General features: G+C 34.6%; 1 protein-coding gene across 2 annotated transcripts in view; it reads left to right on the forward strand.

The window, feature by feature from the left end:
* Positions 1-2729: 2729 nt before the first annotated feature.
* The window catches only part of LIN28B (lin-28 homolog B), a 125424-nt gene continuing 101794 nt past the window's right edge, over positions 2730-26359 (forward strand). The window contains exons 1-2 of one of the 2 annotated variants that reach the window (XM_044757485.2): positions 2730-2763; positions 10366-10553. In XM_044757485.2, the coding sequence (XP_044613420.1) occupies positions 2730-2763; positions 10366-10553 (222 nt within the window). Of the gene's footprint in view, positions 2764-9521; positions 9532-10365; positions 10554-26359 lie in introns of those variants that run through there. The other variant, XM_070496600.1, reaches the window with a different exon arrangement.

Raw genomic sequence — 26359 nt, forward strand, 5'->3', positions numbered from 1 at the left:
CTCAATTCTCTGGGCTTAACAGCTTGGCAATTTCCTAATAAATTACAGGGTATAATGAAGAGATAATCATTTTCCTTTACATTGAATGGTTACAACAGTGGATTAACAATATGTAAAGTACTTAAGAAGAATTGTATATTATAATAGGAGGGAATATGAAATCTGAGTGTATTTGTGATGAACAGTAAAGTTAGGCAGTTTTGTAACAGTAAGTCTATATATTTTTCAAAGTTACTGAAATTACTTTATGTGTACATATTTTGTATTTTCAATTGTCAAGTAATTAATTGCCTATCACATGCTCTTTTTATGGAAAGATAGTTTTTAAGAAAATTTTGTATACAAGTCCATTTAATTCATGAAAGGCATCCTAGAGATAGTCAGCCCAGGTTCAGAAATTTATGAAGTCTTTGATTCACTAAAAAAATATGTATTGAACGGTAAAGAATGCAAGGATTACAATGATTAGCTAAATACACCAATCCCTCCTACCATAGAGCATGGCATCAAGCTGGGAGAGAGAACATATTCCTGGGCTATTACAGTATGACATTCAATTACAGTACAGTATTACATGGTAGAGGCATTGTACTCAGTATGGAACAACAACAAAAAGAGATCTAAGTGGAAATTTAAATGATGAACAGGGATTATTCTAGTGAAGCAGCAGAGAAATGTATTCTAGGATACCAGAGTTAGAGATTTTTGCTTTCTAATATTTACCAAAAATTATAGTATTAAATAAAAATACATGTGTATAAAATTACAAAAGCTGTTTTTGGAGTAGTCATGCATTTAAAGAATTATTTTAATTCTTTGTTATTTCATTTAAAAAAATAGTCACCTATACTAAGAATATGAACATTTACTATTGTAAATATTTTATCTAATATTTACCTGTCTAATTCCCATCATAGTTGTTCTGTAAACATTGGGTGAATGGATTTTTAAAAACTTAATTCTGTTTTCTTTACCACCTCTTTTGTTTTTGAAAAATTTTAAATCATTACTTAACATCAGTAAAATATAGTAATGTCTGTGAAATAATTCCATCTTTATTTTCCTTTGAAAGGGATGATGATTTAAGACTGTCAATAACCAAAAAACATATGTAACTTTGGATAGTGAAAAATCTTAATATCTTCATCATTTGAATTGACTGGCTTTCTCTAAACGCAGAAAGCTCATAGTTAGAGCTCTTAAATTAAGTAGTGGTATTTAGCTAAGTTTTTTACACCATTTGATTTTTACTTTATAAGTCTACCATTTATATCATCTGAATTACTTAAAAAGGTTTTTTTTTCTTTTTTTTACAAAACCCATCAATTGTTTTTACACATCTTTAGAATATGTTGCTTTGAAATTTTCTGTCAATATAAGCGGAGAAGATTAAACATGGCCTATGGGCTATTAGAATAGAAAAGGTTGGGCTAGTGTTTTGCTGAAGTTTATGTATACTATTTAAATACACCCTCACATAAACCAAATGTGCAAAATAAAACAAGATTGTCTCAATGTAAAGGAAAGCTGTGTTTCAATAAGTTTTGATAGTGCATTTTGTTAATGTTAGGGTCTGTCATTATCTTTTGTCTTGGTTATAAACACAGGATAACTTCAGGATTTCATGTCCAGAGGTTCGTGTGTCTTTTGTTCACATGCTTACTCTATTCTTTTCAACTCTTACTCAGTGGGATTGTCATCCTTTGTAAGAAGAATCTTGGGTCAACATTCAGTAGAACTCTGTACTTGGAAAAGCTTCCATTTCATTTTGAAAAGAAAATTAGAATGCAGCTTAAGGAAATTACACATAATGGTTTCTTTTTTCATGAGTTGGTATAGTAGATATAGTGTGTAAAACTTAGTTAAGGGAAGAAAGACAACCCTGGGTGGTAGCAGGTGAGTGGATGCATGTACAAACCAATCTGTTTTCCAGACCTTAATAACTCTGACCCAAGGATAAAAATGATAATTCAGTGGCCATCAGGAGTTTCTCTTCCAATCACTATACTTCATTATTGGGTGACCTCTTTATTGCAAGTTTTACTGTGTTGTGACATCTACCAGCGGATATATCAGAAACAACTGTACTTACTCATATTTTTTAAAGAAGAACTGTTTTTGCTTTTTAAAATCTAGGTTAATGCATATTAGATACCTTTAATTAAATAATCTTAATGATTAAAATGTATTACCATTAAAGTAATTTTTTCTCAAAAAGTATTTGAATGTAATAGGGAGACCCATAATCAGTGGTATAGTACCACAATTAGATTCTCATGATTTAGTTTCTAAAATATATATGAAGAGAACAGTTAAATAAGTTCATCAAGAAACACAATATTGTAGGTTAGGTTGATTTTTTAACTATGGTAAAAAAAAAAGAAAATGGAATTCTTGAGTTACAGTGTAAAATTAAATATTAAAAAATTTTAAAACTGCATTGTTTGTGAAATCAGGTTCTTTGACTACATCTTAATGGTCTTGTTTAAAATGTTTTTTAAACCAATGTCCTTTAATAGGAATGAAAGACAAATTGATGCCAATTGGTTATCTAATTTTGCTAGGTAAGTCTTAAATTGTAAAAAAAAGTTTACAGGTCACTTCACAGAGTCAAAACCTAGGCATTTTATTGCTTTCTAATGAGCCATTAAGCTGAAGAAGAGGCAATTAAATAGGCAATTAATGTAGTACTGACTTGAGCTCTCTGATTTTAGGTTCTTCAGAAGACGATGAGGTCATTCAACCAGGTTTCATCAGCCCCAGGTTAGTCTTTTTTTTTAATTAAATATGTTATTTCATGTTTTAAAAAGATCACTGGAGGCATATGAGAAAACTTGTCTGCCCTCAGGAATTCTCCATTTTGGCAGAATGGGTAACAATCCTACTGTACTCCAGGCCACTTCATCTGTATACTGATACTCTGACCAGAACTGCATGGATGAAATTTTCTAATTAACTCCTTTTCCTCCTGATTTTAGCAGTATTGGATTTTGTGATTCCTTTTCCCATAACTCAGGGAAGATGGAGAATAGATATTTAAATACTTATGGAGCTGAGTGAAAAGTATTTGTGGTTTGTTCATTTTTGTAACTCCCATAGCACATACACACTCACAAATATTTGTTGAATGAATTTAAGAATAGAGACTTGGTGCTGTTTTCAAATAACTTACCATAGCATAAATAGCACAATATGTTAGACACTTTTCAGGGAATTAGGGAATTTCCCTGACCTAGGGAAGCTCTATTTATTTTGCTTTTCATGAACATGTATCAAGTTTGTTTCTCATTATACTGCAAAAATGAATCATTTGAACTTTTAACATTTTAAACCTAGACTTTTAAAAATATATATCCTTTCATTTATTTAGGTGTACTGTAAAAGCTGACTTTTGATATATAAATATTTTCTTATGTTACTGAAATTAACTGAAAATTTACCACACTTTTTTTCAGTAACAATTTTATTTGATGGTAATATATTACTCCAGCTTCTACTCTGATGAATTTAATGTCTTGGCTCTACTCTTGACTAGTACTACTTTGAAAATACACTTAAGAGCTGTGAAATGACAAAATTTATGAGCATTAATAAGTACAAGTAAAAAGATGTTCTGTTATTAAACTTAAATATAGGATTATAGATAATGAGGAAAGTAGGGATCAGAAAGTTTAATGAGGAAGCCACTGATAGGCATTGCCATTTGACAAACACTTTACTTTTTCCTAGAGTGAATCCTTTGACATAGAGAGGATGCTCTAATGGGTGTCATGAACAAGAAGATTCTGAAAAGTTGCTACAATATTTTAATCTACCATCTAGTTTCCCCTTACGATTGATTGTGGTTTTTCTCTAGGTGCAAGTTGGAGGCAGTGCAGAGACTTTTTTCTTTTCTGTTGGGAAATAATGTTAACACCAATGTGTTAAGTGACTGCAATAAAGTTTCATGTCTGTGTTTCCTTGTGATTAAAAAAGGGTTGGCTGGGGAGAGGTTCCACTTTCACCAAAAGAAAAGTTATTTCCAGTGATTATGTTTAAACTGAAAGACTTAAACATCAACTGGTCCAGTCTCCTCACTCACTTTGCAGATGAGGAAACTGAGGCCCACAGACACTTAATGATTAGCCCAGAGTCACTAGGTCATTAAGTGGGACTAGAACTCTGGCCTCCAGTTTCTAGCTGGATGCCTTTTCTCCACATGTTTGCTTCCCACAGAGGCATCTTTAAAGCCTGAAGATTTCTTCTCACTTGCCTCCTCTTTTACTCCTGCACTGGTCTTTGCTTTCTCACTTTCCGTCTACCTTCTCCCAGATAAACCCAAAGGGAAAATATTAAAAGAAATACCTGGGAAACAGACCACACTCTTATTTCAGTTGATATTTTCTTTTGATAAAATTAAGTTTTAAAGAATAAACTTTCATTCGTTGCTTTGGGAGGGGGGAAAGAATTGTATGTTTACATTATTTAGTGTCATTTCTACAGACGCAGAATAGTTACTGCAAAAAGATCTTTAAATTATGAAGCATACATGGTCAAGTAGTACAGGTGAAAAACGGACTCATTTTTCAAATAAAACATGAAATTTCCTTTTGTGCTATTCTGGGCAAAGTAATGTGATGCTTGCTAAATGATTTTTCTAAACTATTACTGTTCTAATTAAAATCATTTAAGAAAGTATTTGTTGAGCACAGTTCAGAAAATATTTGAGAAGAGTAATAATAAAGTTTTTATTTTTCCTTTTCATTGGGGGAGAAGTATGTTAACAGAATAGGATGTTTTGCTATTCCAGTTTTTTAAAAAGAAACTTTCTACAAAATGGTGGGCTTAAGGTAATGCCCCTTTCTGAATTAATTCTGTTGCTCTAAATACTTTGCCAAAACAAAACTGACCAAAAAGAAGGAAACAATTGCAAATGCTTGTTTTTTTGAAATAAATGAAAGTGATTTGTCTGGAAAACTTAAAATTTATGCTGATCGGTTTCTGTATTTCCATAATTTTATTTAATTATACTATGGAAATGTGTTGATATATAAGGAAAAACTTTAAGAGCTTTTTACAGCTGTGTAAAACTTCTGAAATTGGAACAATTGTGTTAAGCCAAAGCATTTTGCGTCCAGATAAGGAAATTAAATGAGAACGGAATTTTGCTTTGTGGAAACAAAAACAAAATGCCTCCATATTCTGAAGTGCCTCTACTTTAAGACCAACGCGCCCAGCCGAGGACTCCTTTCATTTGACTCCGTATTGTAAGAATTTCAAGAAAGTTATTTGCCAGTCAAGTAGTTTACTGGAACGCGGTGGAGGGATCAGGGGCAGTTTGCCCGACGTGCGGGTCCGCAGCTTCTAGGCGGGAGACCTCGTGCCGCGGCCGGAGAGCGGGGTCCCTAAAGTCGCCCCCCGCCGCCCCTCCACCCCGTTCCCAGCCGACGGCTTTTCCTGATCCTCCAAAGGCGCACGGCGACGTTTTCGTGGCTTCCCGAAAGGACGGCGCCAGGGTCTGTCTGAAGACAGCTCCATTTTAGGCATGGCCTGGTGGGGGGGGTGTGGGGGAGGTGATGGTCATTTTCTCGGGTTCTCCTGGCCCCCCCCAGCTTGACTTCACTTTTCTTTGATTGCGGGGGCTCTGACATCTCGCAGATAAAGGGATCAAATTATAAATGATATATGTCAGGAAATGTAGTAAAAGTAGTAGATTGTGCCAAATGTTGCCTTCAGAGTGGTGAAGGCAAGGGTTTCTTTTGTTTGGTGTTCTTGGGGACGAAATGACAAATGGAGAAGTCCCTTAATTAGTAAGAAATCATCAGCCTTCTTTGGAACGGCTCGACTTTCCAGCGTGGAGGTGGTGATGTGCCGAATAAAGGGAAAGGTGCCTGGAGGGAAAGGGGAGAGGAAGTGGCGGGGCGGGAGGTGGAGGGAAAGGGCAGCTCCGCGGGCCTGGGGGTCTCGGCGCCCCGGCGCGGGCCGCGCGGAAGGGACGGGCGGCGGAGACCGCGGGGGCTGCAGCCCGGCCCGGCTGCGGGAGGAGGGCGCGGGTGGAGCCGCCGGTGCGGGGCCACGGCCCCTCCTCCGAGTTTAAGAAGAACCGAAGCATTGTTTCTGCTTTCATAGAAGTCACTCATTGCTTGTAGTTGCAACAACGACGGTGGGCTCCGGCCCCTCTTTCGGGTCTTTGCATTATACTGTTGGAATTAAAGAAAAAAAAACAACTGAGAAAATGTGTACTTCGTTTTTTAAATGGAGAAACCTTAGATTGCGATAACCAACGGGCGTATGATAGGTTATTTCCTTCATCCCCCTCCCCCCAGTGCGTAGACGAGTCTTTGTGGCTACTTGAACTCATTTTAAAGACATTTTGAAAGAACTATGATAAATCAAGCTACTAAAACATTTGGCTTTCACAAGTACAAAACATGCGTTTTGAGTCAAGCACAGGTCTTTCAGGCACCAAAAACAAGTAGGAAATGAGAAAAAAATTAAAACCAGAAGACTTCAGGAAGGTGACAAATTGGAAAGCATTCTAGGAGATTCATAGGACCATTTTATGTGAAAGAAGCACTCTATGAGCTTAAAGAGATTATGGTCAGTTTTATAAAAGGATCTTAGGCTCAGAAGATTGGGGGCGGGGGGGGGGGGGTGCAGAAAAGACGAATCTATTTAAAAGACAGTGCCATATCCCTGAAATGGTGAGTGGTCTTTTCTGTCTCCTTTCTTCACTTCTCTCCCTTCCAATTTCATTCCCTCCTACTCCCTCTATCCTTTCCTCTTCCTTTCTCTCCCCTACCCCCTAGGTATGTTAATGCATTTGCCTTAAATTCTTTGTGAATGAATGTTAGAGGATTTCTCAGAGTTCCCAGTTGGAAAAAGCCTTCTACACAACTTGAAAGGCTGATGTCCCTCTCAGGAAATGAATGAGTCGATAACCTCTGACACCAGTGACCAGTCCAGTGAACCCTACCTTAATTCCACTAATACTGGAGGCCCCCAATCAGGCAAGACTGTGAATCTCATAACCATCCCATACAATGTGGTTCAGTTATGGTATTTCACACTTTTCAAGTGTATACTGATAGGTTTGAATTTCAACAAATTTAGCAACCAACAAGAATTCAGAATCCACCTATATATTGTTTCTGATTTTATGATTAAGCTATTTTCTAATTAAAAACAAACTTACAGATAAAATATTTACCATAAATATATGTCAGTGACAAAACTATACTGGCCTGTGAATTTTATGTTAATTACTTTTACATAAATAGCACTTCCCCTCAATTTATAATACTTTTTCAGATTATCTTTCTCTGTTACTAGATGTTGGTTTTTAAAAGTAATTCATTTAAAATATGAAAAAACATAACTTATTTTAAATTAGTTTTTCTATTTCATATTCTGTGAAATGTTTAACCTGGAACGCCTTCATTAAAGTTCCTTCATTATAGGTCAGTGTAGTCAGTCGATTCTACTATTAAAATAATGCCCAGTGAATGTTATGTTAGCAATAATTTTTTTGAGAGCTTGGAGCTTTTGTTACTCTTGCAAAAGCATTTGGAGTTTTACACTTTTTTCCCTCCCTACCAGCTGGCACATGGTTATTTCCCCCAAAGTAAATAAAATGGAAAAGCTTTGCCCCATTTCTGAGAAACAACAAAAGAAATAAACGGAGCAAAAATCTTTACAAATTCATCAGTCTTGACTGACGCCTTTTTCCAGGAACAGCTGAAAATAACATATATTTAAATACATCCTTTTCAGATCTGAACCAATTAGTATAGATTTATATTTAGTTGTTTAATATGGTGAGGAGGTGTAATTAGGTGCATTATGTGGGTTTCCAAAGCTTTTAGATTCAGAATCTCTACATTTTAGCTTGTGTGAAACAGTGTTAGAGTGAAACAGAGTTAGGAGTGTGGACATGTTTGAGAGACGGGGAGGGGGATTGCGGGCATGGTGGGGGAGGGTCGACTCCGTGGCTTTGCCGAAGGGAAGTGGTATCTGTAGTTTCTCCGTAAACTGCTTGTTTAAGAAAATAGGGGGTGGGGTGGGGGAAACAGTGGTGGTGCGTTTTAATGTTTCGAAAACGGGTGATATTTTACATGTTCAAGGAAATAAAGCATTTCCAGTTGATCTATAATATTTATTGTAGTCGATGAGGGCGGTAATATTGGCATCAGCATCTAGTAATCAACAAATCGTTCGAACCAATTTGAAAGGTAAAGGGTAAGCATTTTGAAACTGGGGGCGGCCCAGGGAAGGGACGCTGGGAACCGAATCTGTTATTAAATTTTCGTTCATTCGAGCCTTCTGTCCACTGGTAGTGGACTTTTGAAAGGTCAGGGTCCAGTCTACACGAGACGAATTTACCTTTCTTCTCCCACTTGCCCCTCTTTCCTCGCCCCTCCCCCCGCCCGCGCCCGCTTTTTTCTCCCCCACCTCTTTCTCTGGCTCTGCAGCCGCCTGTGCTGGCGGCTCCTCTTCACCTCCCCTGCCTGGCGCTCCCCTCCCCCTCCCTGCCCTGCGTCGTCTTGCTCTTGGGGAACAATCGCCACTGATTGAGGTTCACTCCATGTTAGGCTGGAAAACTGGGCTGTTATTTAGGAAGTCATTAATCACATCTCCTCCCCCGGAAAGAGATGGCGGAGAAACCTGTGAAGTACAATTCCTTACCAGCCCCCTCCAAAATGTTCCGAAGTGATAAACCCAAACACAATTTGACTGCATGAAGGTGATAGCGATTTTTCCGGTAGGATTTTATTTTAAATTAAAAAAAATTTCAGGGCACCATCAGGTAATTGTGTGCTTTTGTCTTATTGTAGGTGTATGTTACCATTATCTGAAGTTTCATGGAGATGTAATTAGGTTTAATTAGATCTTTGGTAAATTATATATTTTTCTCTTTAAGAATTGAATTAAATGTGAAATGTGCGTCCTAAGTAGGGTTACTGTTATCGAGCAGCTGAATTCTTAGGGGAAAAAAATCGAAAACTCAGTTGCTTTATTTAAACGGCTTTTTCCCCCTAAATGAGATTACTTAGACAGGCTTGTGTGTAAGGCACGCGTGTGCACATATATGACTGTGCCGTTTTTCTAAATCGACGATTCACAAGGACCTTCCATTGTGTTTAAATAAAAGCACAAAATCAGCATTCTGATTTATCGTAAAGAAGCGTCCCAAATTGTCTTTAAGATAACATGTTTGAGTTTTTCGTGTTCATTCATAAATTATTTTGATGTCAGCATAGATGAAATGGCGATTGGTTATCTCTTCCTCTCGCCAGCCCCTTAAGGATCCGAGGTGAAATTAGTAGCAAGAAAGCATGTAATTGACAAAGTCACGTGTGCTCAGGGGGCCAGAAACTGGAGAGAGAAGAGAAAAAAATCAAAAGAGGGAAAGCACATTAGACCATGCGAGCTAAATTTGTGATCGCACAAAATCAAGATGTTAGATTGATGCAGAAGATCACTCCGTTCCAAAGGGAAAGTTTTCATCTCACGAGTTTGGAGCAGAGGGCCCGTGGGGCAACATGGCCGAAGGTTAATTTTCTTTTCTATTGTTTTACTGTGATTTTCTCTCTTCCTTTCTCTCCCTTCTCCCTCTCTCTCACCCTTCTTTGCCCGTCCCCCCTTCCCCTTTTACCCCAATACTGGGCATCCCCCCCACCCCCCATCGCGCTATGGGGCTTTCTGCAACCTATTGTTATAGATCTCCAAAAATGTTTTGTACCGCCCACACTGATTCACAACTTGAAAAGCTTTCAGGGGGCTATTGTTTGAATTGTTTGAGTGTGATTAAGCGCAGTTTCAGTTAGTGAGCCCAAGAAAACTTTTATACACCTGCCCCCTCCCCCATTCCACCCCAACTTTAATTGAAAGTTATTGGGGGGGAGGGGAATGTACATTGCAAATAACCCTGGATTCACTGCTGCCGCATGTGCATTACCAGTTCTAACCATCTTCACGGTTTCTCTTTCCTCCTCGTGCCCGCCGGAGAGAATAGTTTCGCTGAAAAATTCTCTTTGTAAATGGGATCAGTGTTAAATCAGCAATATGCAAGTAAAGTATCGCATGCTGTACTGTAATATGTGGCTGAAAAGCGGAGTTAAGTGAAAAAGTACACGTATGTACAGAAACGTGGAAGTTACTGTGATCGATAGAACAGTGTGGCTTCCCCCTCCCCCGCTTTCCCTTTTAACCCTTTAATATTTTAATGTTTTAAATATTTTCTGTGGAAGAGAAGAAGGAATCCACCGTTTAGTAGCGTTTTTTTTTCTATTTCCTCTCCCCCACCCCCCCAAGGAGTTTTTTTCTCTTTCAGTGAACAGTATAGGAATACGAACTAACTGACTTTTTTTGTCCTGTTCTACTCAGGCGGGGCAAGCAAAGGTGGTGGCGAAGAGCCCGGGAAGCTGGCGGAGCAGGCAGAGGAGGAATCCCAGGTTTTGCACGGAACTGGCCACTGTAAGTGGTTCAATGTGCGAATGGGATTTGGATTCATCTCCATGATAAGCCGAGAGGGAAGACCCTTGGATATTCCAGTCGATGTATTTGTACACCAAGTAAGCCAAACTTTTTTTTTCCGCCTCTTCACCTTTTTCCATGTGGAGGAGCTGATCACTTTTGTCAATGGACCTAGAATAGTGTGTTCTTAGGTAGATTGAAAGACAAAATTTTCCTTACAATCACAAGTTAATCCAGATTTCAGGGTACGTGTATGGGCCCGTTCCTAGGTATCTTTTTCCAGGTATCTTTTCCTAAACAAATGAAATCTTTGAAATTTCACTGCTTGGGTGCTGGGTGACTTTATTAGCAAGTTCCGCTCTTCATTCGACAGCAATTTCGCACAGCGAAATTGCGGTAGTGTAGCTTCCGGTGTTGTCGGTTACAATGTACTCTGTCCCGTAAGCCTGGTGAATGAGTGGGAAGATGAATGAAGAAACAGTGATCATTTTAAGTTAAAAAAAAAAAAAACCCACAAAACACCAATTTGCTGTTGTAAGAACTCTGTAAGTCCCCTTATTTTAGACGTCTCTAGTCACAGTAGCTTCCCCTATTATTTCATCTCTGCCTGCCTGGTAGTCATTTGTAGATTCAAATCAAAATAATTTGATTTCACAGTAAAAAAAAAAAAAAAAGAACACTGTTGGCCTAGTATGGATTTGAAGAAATGCAAGAAAGGATGCTTGGTAATCAAACATTTTAGAAATATGCCCCTGTAGGGCATAGGTCCAAGGATACTGTCTCTTTAAGAGACTGAACTCAAAAAAAACATGTGGCCAGAGGCGGCTCTAGTTTGTGTGTTTAAAATGTGTTACTCTGCTACTTGGGGTAAATTTCCACCATTGCTTATATTGTGTTGTAATTTTTTAAGATGCTTAAATACAGAACATAATGTCATTGCTTCTCATTTTCAAAATTTTACCCAGAAACAAGCATATTAATACCTCTTCCCCTTTCACTCCTCTCTATTGCTTAATCTCTTTGTAGTGAAAAAGATATTTACAGTTTGCACACTTGATTATTTCATCAAAAGAAGTTAAAGAAATATAAATTCTCTGTAATAAATTCTTAGGTAAGAGTAAAAGGATTTAAGACTAAAGTTTGTTTTGGTTTGACATCTGAGTTAAAAAGAATGGAGTGAATGGCTATCACTACTGCAGGTTGACGCAGATACGTGTAGGAAATACTTAGTATATTTGCCTGAAGATTATATACTTTATTTGATACCATGTTGTATGTTCCTGGTAATATTTACAACCTCCTTTCCCCCCTAAGGAATATCATCTTCCAATTAAGTATATAAACAGTAGAAACACATGAAACCATTCTGTTTTGATCTGTTGTCCTGTGGTGCTTGGTAGCTTCCTGACCTTGCTGTGTGGTGTGTGTTTTCCTTTCCTAAAGGCCTGGCCATCATTATTGGCTGTTTACACGTGGAAGGATCAGCATAATCTGTGAATTGAAACAGGTTTAAATACGTAAATAGAAGTCCACAGACAGGCTACTGGATTTTATGCCTCCTACTTTATATTGCAAAATGAAGCCACATTTTCTGCTTTTTTCCTCCCTAAACAGAACAACTGAAATCATTGACAAATCCATTTTCTCTCAGGCTCTGGCTTTCCCCCCTTTGAACCTTCTTTAGGTTGTTAAATTGTTCTTTACGATCTCATAAATTTGTTTTATAGATGAATGAAAAAAAATAGCCCTTTTCTTCTTTGTCTGATCACACCTTGTTATAATTTGGTTTTCTATGTTTACCTTTTAATATATTCAAATATTAAACATTTTGTTAACCAGTATTAATTCTAGAACCACAAGACATCTAAATTTAAGCTATTTAATGGTTATATGTAGATAAATATTCCTATGTCCACTGAATTAAGAAATAGTGTATTGCTGGAAAAGTTTTATTTATAGATAACAAACACTTTCTAGAGTACAAACATTAATTAATATTAGACTTGCTTTAATCTTCTGTTACATATCTTCTATTTACTAAAAGAACAACATTAAAATGATGTATGTGATAAAAATTTTCTGAAAATATATATGTTTGTATTGTTGAGAAGACTATGTCAAGATACATTCTTAGGAAGAAGTATGTAAAAAGTCAATAAAACTTAAATATTAGCATTTTTGTGATGTAAAAAAACAGGGCAGTGATAATCTTTAAAATTAGAAAGTGACATTTTAGGGGATTTTTTTGATAGTTATAGTATGTATTTGTTTTTTGAAGTATGTCTCAGTCTTTTTCAGGGAAAAATCACTTAGGTATCAGTTGCTTTATTTTTTTGTTTCTTGACTTTGATGCCTAGGTAAAGGGGTTTCTGTCTTATATTGGGACTATATAAATTGCATATAAATCATATGAATAATTGTTTTGAAGAAGGGAAGAATCCTATGGATTTTAGCTAAGCAACTACAAGTAACAATTAGATGGTCATGAATGATGTGTGCAGGTATCATGTGAGCATCACTTAACACAATCAGGTTGCAATTCAGGACCATTTTGTAAAAGCTTTTACAACATTTTTATTATTTTAGCTGCCATTTTTACTGTATGAGCATTTTGAAAGCATACTAGGTTTTGTGTATAATTGTAAATTAGATTTTTTCCCCATTGTGTCTATATGCTATTTTGTTATTAAAGAATAGGCATTGTAGATAACTAGGAATTTTAAATGTTCAACTGGACTAATATCTAGTTGTTATTTTAAATATATGAAATAGTGGGGTTTTTTTTGAGTGTTCAGAAGTACATGTGCCATTGATTTTTTTGAAATTATTCTGAAACACGTTTTCAATAGTATATATTTGGGGAAATAAAAAAATAAATAATTTTGGTTTCTTTAAAATAATATTTAAAAATTCATGCCAAGGTACCCAGGATATTTTTTTCTGTTTTAAAAATATTGACTGCAAAGAAATGAGCATCAAAAAAAATTCAGTTGCAATGAAATGAAGAGAAGATGTGTGTGTGTGTTTTTAAAATAGAGCTGTACATAGTTACATGGTTCTATTTAAGATCTGTTGGCGGTAATACATTCAGACTTTGTTCTAGTTTCTGTAATGTCACTAACTCCTCCAAAATAAACGCCTGCCTTAGGTGGTGTGCTTTCCCTCTCTTTAGACTCGTTGATAAATGCAGTGAGATTCTGCTCTTTGAGGATGGTGTGGGACCATTGGTGGTTTAAAATGACAGGCTTCCTTTGACTTCCTAATGTTCACTTGTGATTTAAATAACCATATTTTTATGGATTGTTAATGACTATATGTATTCTGACACGTTAATACCGAAACATTGTTAGCGTTCAATAATATTTTATTTTTAAAAACTTAACAAAAATGTTTAAATATTATACTGTGAATGTTGTCAGCTCACTGTTCTTGATATTCTTGATAAGGTGTTCCTTAGATATTTAATATTTAAAATTTGAAAATTTTGATGATGATTTAGTTTGTATATAGGATAAATTTGTAGTAATTTCTTAGGAATCCAATATAAAACACAGAGATTTGTTTCTCAATGGAAGAAGGCATATACATGGTTAATACAGATATGTAAGTCTAAGTTCTTAGTAAGATGATCTCATCAATTAGAATACAATTATTCTGTAAGTACTGATAATTAATACTCCTACCCTAGTTTATTGTTATTAATAATTTAAAAAAATTTTCATCCACAGTTAGTTTGTGGGATAACATGTTTAAATTGCCTGGAAAGATCTCTGGCAACTTTTTGAAATATTGTAAGCTTTTAACAGGACTTAAATATTTGGTGGTACTTTAGATGAATCACATGGTAATTAAATATTAGATCTTTTTTGGAGAAAGGCAATGTTACCCAATAACTACCTGTTGATGTTTATCATATAAGTTTTTGACATTTGTTTCCAAAGTCATTATCTCACCTAATAAGATAAAGTGATCAATTTGAACTTTATTTTGTTCAGCCGGGGGATAGAATCCATTCTCCTTATTGCCCTTTATTCAGCTCATTTGCATAATAGTATTTTCTTCACTTGGGTTACATATTTGGAATTCTTTGCCATCAAATATGGTACAAAGGATTTTAAGCATAAATATATTTCATTTACTTCACAATTTATGTAAGAATTTTTTTTCTAAAGGGAAAGAGTACTTTCAAAATTACTGCAATTTTGCAACCATTACTAAGTGAGCTCAAATATTTATTAATAATTTGGTTTTGAAGTCTTCATTTACCTTTCAAGTATTGATATGTTCTTCTTATGCTCTTTATTTCTGATTTATAGTTTCATCTTTATGGAGAATACAAGTGTCCATATTAAAATATTTTATATACTTTATGTTCCTTTTATTAGTTTGTTCGGAAAACATCTCAAAAAGTAATGGAAATAAAAGAAATAAGAATAAATATTGTAACTGAAATAAGTTCAAAGCAATTTTATTAATAATGTAAAGGATATGAAAACATTTGGAGATGACTAATATTTAAATATATGAAAATTTTAAGTATTATATACAGTTCAATTGCTGTAGCATGGAGTTCATGTCTCAGTTTTTTCAAAATTAATTACACAATTTATGGATATAAATTTACTCCAATGTGTTCATGTTTAAGGGCTTTTCATAATATTTCATCACCAATTTATTAGGCACGTTTACTTTTCTCATAGGTTAGCATGAAAACATTTTTCACATGCAGAATTGATGTGATTATTATTATTATTGGGTCTATTGAAAATGTCATTTTCAAAAAAAATTAGACAGAGAAATCTTGGAAATTTAAAAATGTGATCATATAACGTTAGTGAGTTATGCATTTTAATATTTTAAAAATCTTTCCAAAGCTACCAAATTTTCAAGATGATTTGCCCAGTGGACCAATTCAGAAGAGTACTAAATGAAATGCTTTAAAGCTGGTTAATCATAAAGTCCCACTTAAAGGCATTTAAAAATCAAAAATCAGACTTTAATTGTCTTAAGAGATATTGGATACTTTTCTTCTGATTTTCAAATGCTGGTCCAGTTTCAAGACTCTTTTTTTGTGTACTTCTAAAGAGAGCTTCTCGTTCAATTTAAATATGAAATGTGAATTGGGTACATATTTAGGACATAGTCTTTCCTCCTTCTTTTAAAGATTGTTGGTATAATTCAAATATTTTCTTCTTTATTTTTGATTCTTCTTTTTTAAAAACCACTCACAACAAACAAGGCAATAAATCAAAGAACTGTTTTTAAAACAAGCATGTAAGTGACAAACCACTTGAAAGTATTCAGCATAATGTCTTTAACTCATCTTGGAGTTCTTGGGTTTCATAAGAATTCAGCAACTTCTTTTGTTACCTGCACTAAACATGGTAGATTAAAAAGTGTCTTCAGTTGTAAATTTTGTTGCTTTTGAGCAGCAAGGAACCCTTACTATTTGAATTTGTTTGAATTCTTTCTGTTCAGAAATTATGTAAATATTGCAGATAGTTTTGCATATCTTAACTGAGCAGTTCTTTTGGTACTGTGGTTAACTTAAAAGTTGCTAGTTAAGAATATGGTGTACTGTATTTTTATTTCTAAACCAAGAATAACCTAAACAAATAAAGTGAGGATATTTCTGATTAATTAAACTGGAAATGTATTACTTTAAATGTGATATTCTATGCACTTGATTTGGAACTAAATATGAAATAAGTTACTTTATTATTGTCAATTCTTGTACCTTGAGATATTTCTCACTGAATTTTATAAGTAACAGGAAGATCAGCTTGTTCAATATATGGTTACTGTGGCTTATGACGTTAACATATACAGTCCAGAAGACACTTCAATGATTTGTATTCCTCTCTAAAATAATTTGATTATAACATCTTTTAATATCAGAAAAGTTGATAACAGTAATATATTCAGGAAAATACTTTGCAGATCACTGGGGTACATTTAGAAATGATCTTTTAATGAGTACTCTGTGAAATGAGTCATGAAAGTGTTTGTTATGTTGCATTTTGATACATCAGGATTAATTTTGTCTTTTATCTAGCAACAAATTGGAAGATTATCTGATCTCCCCCCCATATCTAAATATTTGACAATTTGGAAATACTGTCTAAAATAAGATTTACAGATAATTGAGAGATTTAATCTTGTATTTCTTTTTATAATCAGCTGCAAACTGGAGTGATAATACCTAACTTTTCTGGTCATTGTGAAGAGTAGAGATACTCTTCTATAAATTGCCTAGCAAATATGTGTTGAATAAATAAACTAAAATGTAAACTAATCTTTACCACAATAAAATCATGGATAAGTGACTTTCAGTGGCATGTATTTATGGTGGAAAATTAAATTGATATCTTGTTTTATGTGCTCTCTTTAAAATTGGGCAAAATGTGTTGTGTAATATTAATAGCTTAATTTCCATTATGGTGAACTACAGGTGAACTACCATAATGTTATGGTATAGAATATTATTTAATATTGTTTAAAATTCCAGGATATAAACTGAGACTTGGAAATAATTTTGTTATATAGATATTTTTGTTTTAATGGTTAGTTGTGTCATGAGGTGTTACATGTGTATTCAGGTGTGCATATCCCGTTTGTGTATTCTTCAGTATAAGCTAAGGAAAAGAATATTGTCTTAAATAGACCTGCTGTGACAAGTTAATACCTTTTGCTCTATTAACAATTATTTAATTCTTATGAGTATTCAAATTCCAGTTTATTATATGTCTGTAGGGGAAGTATGTTACCTCATCAGTGTCTCAGTGTTCTTATAGATGGGGGGACAAAAAGTACACATTTGTATAGGATTATTATGAGGATTAAATGTTATTGCACATGTAAAGCATTTAACACAGAACTTGGGAGATAATAAGGACTCAAGGATGTTTGTTGTATGTGGTTATAATTGCAAAGGAGAAGAAGTGTGATAGAGTGAAGGAGAAAACATCAGAAATGGAGGTTTAGGTTTGGCTCTGCCAGTTGATGGATTTCTTACTTTTAGCTAGTCACTTACTCGGAGCCTTGCTGTTCTATGGGTAAAATGTGGTCAATAATATCTTTTCTCCCTATTTTTGAGGGTTAGGGTAAGGGTAAGTTGAGGTAGTATACATGAAAAAATTTAAAAATTGTGGCAATCCCAGATTTTAGTTATAACCTGTATTTCAAGCACTATATTTTTATTGATGCTTTCACTATATACGTTGTCAGAATTTTTAAAAGGTAGTGAGCTCATGCCATTTGTTTTTTGCCTTGTCAGTTTTATTGGGGTATAATTTATATAGAATAAAATTCCCCATATTTAAGTATGCAATTAGATGAGTTTTGACAACCTATGTAACCACCACTACAGTCATGATACAGAATATTTCCTCACCTCAAAAAGTTCCTGTGTGTCCATTTGTAGTCACCCTTGACGAAAGGAGGCTCACTTGTCCTATATGATTGTTGATATGTCATATTAACTGGTTTATTGACCTGGTTCCTTCTAACTTTGTCTGGTTAGACGTCAGCTACAATCCAGTATCCTTTATCAAATAGAATCCACACTTATTTTCATGTTTTTTGTTTGTTTGTCTTTAGCTGTTTCTGCTTGGAGATTACCTCATCACCAGTAGTTTCTATGCTTATAAAAGTGAGATTAACTAGTGTGCATTTCACTAATCTTCAGCCTTAATTTCATTTATCCTTATAGCTCTTTTTCATACAATATAAACTGACTGCTTACCTAAAGGCCATAATTAGGGTTATTGTTATTCATATTTCTTGTCAGAAATTTAATGTCTTTCTCAACTGAGTTTTTGTGTAAACATTCTTAGAGGTGTAAATCGACAAGATGGCTTATTGTCATATAAAAGTATTAACTTTTAAAGAAATGGTTTACTCTAGAAAAATTTCTGGTTCCATAACTTATCCAAGTGTTTCTTTTAATTGATCACATACTAAGTGTAAAGCAATGTTGATGATAGATTTAAGAGTCTGCTCTCCAGCTTGCTATAAATTCTTTCTATTTTGTTTCTTTTAGCAAACTTTTTAATAATATTTTTTCAATTAATTCTCATTCTTTTCATACAAGGTATAAAAGCAAAGGATCATTTTTTCCCATGTACTATTCACTTTCTTTTTACAAAATCTAATTATATAGACTCTACCCATTTAATTTGGGGATAACTATGATGAAAAAATAAATTTGTTTTAAAATTTTGAGCTACGTATAATGATTTCTCATCAGTCTTAAAATACATAGTTTTCAGATTTCATGCGTAGAAACTATCTTTACCAATATTTAGAATCATATTATTTTATTTTGCTATTAAAAATACACTTAATTTGTACCAGCTGCTTTAACTTTTTGTTATAACAGTCCACTTTTTAAAATCAAAACCCACTTAAATTTATTACTTTTGTTAATCTTGAAGTTGGCCTCTATTTCAAAATCTTGTAAATCTAACTTGCTGATAACTCTTAAGATTTTTGTTCACTCTGTGCTGTATAAGACTCTGTGTAAATTTCAAATTAATTTTGCTTTGGCCATGATTTGTTGTTCATGACTATTTCTTTCCTTAAGCTTTGAAAGCAATTCCCTAGGCCATTACTGATAGCAGCTGGAATGTTCCCAGATATTATAATGCCTAAATTCTTTTATCTTAACATTTTTCAATTCAAATGAATCGCTTTGTCTTTAGTTCAGTCTGTAACAGAAGTCTGACAACACAGCTTATATCTGTCACTTTAAATACTTACTAGATCATTGATGTATTGTGAAGCTTGGAATAAATATTATCAACTTTTTTCCAAGGTATGATTATAGTAACACGTAATTTTGCTTACAATATGGAAACACTGGTGCTTGGAAACTAATTCCACTTTTCAGCAACTCCTTTAAATAGATTAAATGATATTAGAGACACACATACCTAACACAGTTCAGTGTAAGCCACACATTTAAAGAGATAAATGAATGAGTATTTTTCAATTTTAACAGGAGAAAAACCGGTTCTCTTTTTAGGATTGGTTAAACTATGAGTCAGAAATTTAATCACAGTACTGACCTCATTTTTTAAGCTCTCTAATTAAAATTTTTAGTTGAATCTCAAGACAGTTGGATTTGCGTGTTCGCCCCTTTCACTGTTTCCTCCCCCATGCCATTGAAGAATTTTGAATGGTGAGGAATTTGCGCCCTTTGGCTCAGGTTGCAGACCCACTTGATCAAGCTAGAGAAGCCGGGGTCAGAACTATTCATCGCTTATCTTTTCCTTGGGCCACTTGTAAATCCTGCTTTTCTGCGCTGCAAAAAATCTCTTTATATTAGACTTATAATAAAGCCTGGAGTGTGAAAATGGGCATAATAGTTGATGCTTGATTGTGACTCCACGTGGGTTAATTTCGCTATTTTTTAGAAGTTTTTTTATTGCATTGCACCTTATTTGATGCATATAATTTTATTTCAACACGTTATTTCATAAGATATTATGAAAGCATCCCTGTTGGTAGTGAAAGTGTGGTGATATGATATTCTATCTCAGGTTGAGATTTTACACCTTTGAAATGTAGTGATTACTTTTAAGTAAATTGAGTTAGCTAATTTGAGTCAGATCTGTAAAAAGCCCCAAAGTATTTTGTTTTGATGTGCTTAATTTCTAGCATTTACACTGACACTTAAAACTTGCCTGAATCAATTATAGCACAAGTTTATGAACTGTATCAATAATGGTGTAAAGACTTTAAATGTAGACCGAGGTTTAAACAAACACAAAACACTTTGTTCTTATCTCAGCATCCCTTAAAAGTATACAGCTCTGGTTCAGGACCTCAGGACCACCCATCACCCTGGACATTGGATACTCCTATTTATTCAAGAAGCTTGTGAAGTATCTGTGTGCCAGTGGGGGATGGTGTGTGTATCTGTGTAGGGAATCAGTTAGATGATTTTACCCCAACAAAAGCAGCAACATTGTTTATAAACTGAATTATGCCCCTGTAGAATTTTCTAGTTGTAAAACCTAACTTACATTAAATGCTTGTTATTTTATGTAAGTGCTGGTTGCAGTTTTCTCATTTTTGATGCTTTCAGAAGGTTAAAGTGGGCCCCCATTAAGATTAACCTCAATCCATTACAGCTTTTTGGCTTGCAGGCCCCACCCATTGGCCTTGGATAGCTAATACCAGCTTTTGTTTCTTCCTGTAGAAAGGAAAGGAAAGAAAACTGTTCTTTCTCTTTCATTGTGTAAGTCATGTGACTTCCCTTTTAGTTAGTTACAGATAGGGTTGAAGTGAATCTCAAAATGAATATCAAAGTTTTATGTTTATATGAAATATTTATTGAAATGTGCCTCTTATTTAATTGATGTGTTTTATGCATTAAAATATTTGTTTTGAACAACTGTACCTTATTTTACATCCATGCTGTTGTTTTTATGGAAGCCAAAAAAGGTTACTAAATAGATTTAAAATATACTGTTCTTTTTATCTACATCTTCTAGTTTCTTAGTCTACTTACTTTTCCATCTGTTATCTTTTAGCATCATTTGAGGTTTCTGAACTGTCGCTTTTTTCTCAGAACTCACAGTGTAAAGAAAGTAGGTGTGGTGGTTGAGATGATTTTAGCAAGGAAAAGTTGCTGGTAGGGAAAAAAAAGAAATGTGTTATAGGACTGCATGTAAGTGTAAGAAGGAATTAATTGGGTATATTTCTTCTTGTTCTTCTGTCTCACCTCTCAATAGTAATAAGCAGGGTAGCTAGAAGTTTGGGAGAAAATGCTATCCAGCTCTTAGAATGTTTATGTCAATAGACTAATTTCATTATGAACTTAGGTAACATGAGGATAAATGTTGATGTTTAGTTCTAATTTGGTGGTTTAGTCATGATGTTATAATTTAGTTATGAACCATTAAATATTTAATCTTTAAGCTTATTTTAATTTGTTCTTAAGCTATTTTTCCAAACATTTAAATTCTATTTTAGTAAACAATATAACTGTCACCAAATGCTAAGTAAAATATTTGAAACAATGGTACTTTTAAAAGAAGTATCCTCTCAATGATTTTTAAAATATAATTTCTTTGCCACATGATATTTCCATGCAAGTAAGTACTTTTAAAAGACTTCTAAGAAGGATACCATTCTAAAATCTAGGATGCATTTTTATTTAAAATATTATATTTCAATAAAATGTTCCAGACTATTGTTACATAAAAAAAGCATTGTTTCTTTTTCATAGTTTTGTAGTTCCTAAAGGGCAGTAATATTTAATCCTATGATTTTGCCATTAATCCAAGATAACTTGGCTAATTAGATTTGAAAATATGAAAAATTTATTGAGTTATATAGAAAAGCTGCTTAAGTTTCTTAATAGCAGTGGGTTATCAGCTTTTCAATAACTAGGATCTGATATGAAGTCTGTAATTAATGTGCTGGTCCATGCTTTCATTTACGTTAGAATTTATAGTACGTGATTTATTTTGCGTGTGCTTTACAGTTAAGTATTTCAACTTCTGTTTAGTTAATTAATTAACTTTTAAATATTTATTGCTATTTTATTTAATGTTTAAATTGTCACTACAATTTTGCTTTTGAGAAAGGTTTAGGATACTAAATCTTTCAAATCTGCTGTCCTCCACTTACCATTTGGATTGCAAGGTATGCATAAAACACCAGCAATCTATGACGAAGTATTTGAACCTAGTACTCACATTTATTGTTGAAATAATCCATGTAGTATCTTAGTGTCATTGTAAGTTTAAAAAGTTAACAAACAAGAACGTACTTATAAAAAGTTGCTACTAGGTTTTTTTGTGTACTACTTGCTTTTCTTTTTGCTAACAAAATTTGATATTAAAAGATGAAAAGTTAAGTGTTTTCTGTTTTATAGCTCTGGTTTTTTTCCTGCAAAAATTTTCTTTAGCTTGTGTGGAGAAAAGTAGTTTTTTAAATGAATTGAAATGGCTTTAAGTATCTTCTTGGTTAGTCAAAAGTCCAAGGCTCATTTGTGGGAGTAACACCATTTGGGACATTGCCACTTGTTTTCATGTGGGTTACTGTAACTTTAAGGTTGATGAAAGATTTAATTCTGGATTTTCTTTCTCCTAAAATAAACTTTATAATAAATGGGAAAGAATTTTTCAAATAGTTGAAATATATGAAGGGCCAAGTAAATATGGACATTTGTTTCAGTACATAATCTTTAGTTTAGGGTTGGGTATTTCTTTTTTAAAAGATGTTCTGATGTTTGAAAATCTTAACAAATAATGTTTGGGAAATTGTCTTGTTAGGTGTTGACTTTTCCATCCTTTCTGTCTTTTCTTTTAAAAGTATCTGGCCACTATTAAATCATTAATATGGGTAAAAGTAATCCAGAATTTCCTATGAGATTCAGTATTCAACATATATTTATTACCCAAATTTACAAAATCCATGTGGATTTTGGGAAATCTCCTAAGACATGGGATAATGTTTTCAGAATGAGATTTTAGAATAGAGCTTATTATTTTGATTTATATTTTTAAATTTTTAGCTGTAAGTAGAGAAAAGAAATTATTCAAATTATTAAAGCATTATGCTGTCCCCAAATTATTCCCTGCCCTAACATGATTATTTCATTTGCCACCAGGAATTATTACAGCCCTGAGTGGCCTTTCTGTAGTCTCCTCCTCCCCTTCTTTCCCCCTCCCCCACTCCCCTTCGGGAAGGAAGCCTGAGGCCCTAGCTCTAGAGATACCAGGAAAAAGCAATCACTCAGCAGAAAGGGTCTGTCTTTAGCAGAAGTATCATCCCCTTGGTGAAGACTGTAGTTGAGAAGAGGTTGATAGCAGATAATAGAGTTCTTTAAAATTTATTCTAAATTAATTTAGAGTTTATTTTTGGTGCAGCTGGATATTGCTGTCATTATGAAAAAAGAAGTCTGTCTGTCTGTTTAGGCATTAGCAAAGTCAGATCTAGTCCTTCTCCACTTCTCTCCGTTTACTTAGCTTTGGTTAATTTCTTCATACCTTTTCTAAAGGTTGTTGCCAGTGATTTTCCTAACAGTGGCGAGGACAGTGAGTTCTGAACAAAAGAAATGAATGGTTAGGTAATTTTAACATTTCTAAACACTTACTGATGTTTGCACTATTTACCTAAATTTCGAAAGAAAGTATATGTGAAATGTTTTACTCTACATCATTTGTCATCTAAAGATAATGTTTGTATCTAGCATATATTTGCTTAGAGGAAGGCTTTTGAAACCACAAACTGATTCAAAAAATAGGCTAACAATGAAAATAAATTGATATTGCTAGATCTAGAAATGTTTAAATTATTTACTTCCTTAGAGAGATTGTTCACACAATCTCTTTTTTTTTTCTTCAGGATAAGTAAAAAAATGCAGATTCAGTGGGGTAAACCCTATACCGTAATGTAAGATTTCTGAAGGGCCCAAGTTTCTTCTGTTGTGCTGTAGATATTTCTGCTAGCATTTCTTCATCTTTTTTTTTTTTTTTAAAGATTGGCACCTGAGCTAACAACTGTTGCCAATCCTTTTTTTTTTAATTTTTTTCTGCTTTATCTCCCCCAATCCCCCCAGTACATAGTTGTAAATCTTAGTTGCAGGTCCTTCTAGTTGTGGCCTGTGGGATGCCACCTCAATGTGGCCTGATGAGCGGTGCTATGTCCATGTCCAGGATCTGAACCAGCGAAACCCTGGGCTGCCGAAGTGGAGCACAGGAACTTAACCACTCAGCCATGGGGGTAGGCCCCGCATTTCTTCATCTTAAAGGGCAATCCCTTTACTTAGCTCCACATGCATTTGTTTAAGTCTCTTAGGCTTGTTAACCCTAGTTTGAAAAACTTAAGCAGAATGGCCATGGAATCTCACAATTAGCTTAAAGAGGATTTTAGAAGTCATAATTTATATTGAAAAGATAAAAATGAATATTATGTAATACTTAGGTTTTATGGAATGAACCAAAGATATTTTAAAATTTTTGAATATTTACTATATTATATTCAAAAATATAATAGCAAGTACATTTAAGGTAATATAAAAATGGCTTGTGTAAGTAAACTGTGGATAGAATAACTTTAAAAATACAGTTAGAATGTAGTCTTATATTTCTTCTATTGGTCCAACTCCTCTCCAGATCAATAAATGTTTGTATTTGTTTTGTTTTAGCTACTTGCTAATGCTAAGTTCCCACTACTGCTACTCCAGTTTGCCATCCTTTGATCCTGTCTCCTGATCATCCCACGACTGTTTGAACTCTCCTCTATGAAGGCTTCTGTTGTGCCAGCACAAGAGAACCCTTCAGCTACAGCCAGTCTGTATTGTAGCAGTGATAGTAATCATGACATCAATAACAATAACACAGGATGATAATAATAGTATCATGTGACTTTTATAGAGTATTTGCATGTGCCAAGTACTGTGCTAAGCATTTTATGTCCATTAAATTTTCACAACTCTGAAAGATGGTTCCTACTATGGTCTCATTTTTACAGATGAAGAAAATGTTCTTAGAATGACAAATTGCCTAATCTCACACTATTGAGTCAGCAGTATGACTCCAGAGCAGTCTTCTTAAATCTCTGGGTTCCAGCCACATCTTTTAGCAGTTTTAATTTTATATTAATGTGCTTATCTTATGCTAAGTGCTGGAGATTCAGTTGTAAACAAAAAGCAGAGAGGGATTCTGACTTCATGGAGCTTAAAGAGCAGTAGGGGAGACAGATAATCAGATCCCACAAGTGAAAGTAAATGACCGCTATGAGTGCAATGAAGAAAAGGTACATGGCGCTGGGAGTATATCCCCGTGAGGGCCCTGACCTGGTCTCAGGGTTGGGAGGGCTGCTTTGGGGCAGTAAATTTGTGATGAGGGGTAAAAAATGAGTAGACAAAGAACAAGGAAAAGAACATTCCAGCAGAGGAAGGGGGTGTGCAGAGGCAGGAGGGGAAAGGCAACTTTATTGAGCGTTAGCTTTACAACATATTACGATTACACAGATCAGTAATATCCAGTCCCTGTCTTTAAGAAGCTTGCAGTTGTGTGTGTGTGTGTATGGGTGTGTGTTTGTTGTGTGCTACATGTGTGAGCAACACTTAACAGAGTGATAAGTGCCAGGTTAAGAGCATTAAGGTAGGAATTGCCCAAGCTTTTAGTAGCGAGAAAGACTTTATAAAGGAAGAGACCATTTGAGGTGGGCCGTGCAAATACCTAGGAATTTGGCATTCTGGGAGGGCGTTCCATATGCAAATAGGCGAAGAGAGAGAGGTGAAAGAGCCTCTTGAAAAGACCAGTGTGTCACTAGGGTGCGAGGTGCTTGATGGGTAGAAGGAGCAGGGAAAGGGGGTGGCGGGGGAGTGGTGGAAGATGAAGCAAGACTGGGCCAGCTTGTGATCCGGCAGATTTATCCTTCTTTGGTCTTCATCTGGACGTTGTTATTTCTGAATTTCTTTAAAATACTCACTCCCCCAAAGCTTCATTGATTGTTTTCTGAATAAAATTTAGACTTTTTAGCCAGGCATCCAAGCTCTTCAGGATTGGATTAAATATACTTTTCCCATCTTTCTTCTCCTTCTTCTTACTTAAATTGTTGGCTTTTCCAAGTAGAACTTGTCACTTTGTAAACATACCCTACACTTCTTTGTCTCTTCCCCTTTGCACAGACAGTACTGTGTCTTTCCCCTAAATTCCTTCCTATCTTCACTTTTGGAAATCCTTGCCATCTTTCAGAATCCAGCCCCAAATTCAGGTCCTTCCTTCTCTGAGGCTTTTCTCATCATTCTAGCTAGAATTGGTTACTTCCTTCTTACAGGCTCCAAAACACTTTATAAATAATACATCACTTGTCATAAATTGTCTTCTGGTATATTTTGTTTTCTTGTTTCTCCTACTAAGTTGTAAACTCTAAGTGG

The sequence above is a fragment of the Equus asinus genome, chromosome 24 (assembly GCF_041296235.1).
Source record: "Equus asinus isolate D_3611 breed Donkey chromosome 24, EquAss-T2T_v2, whole genome shotgun sequence".
NCBI lineage: Eukaryota > Metazoa > Chordata > Mammalia > Perissodactyla > Equidae > Equus > Equus asinus.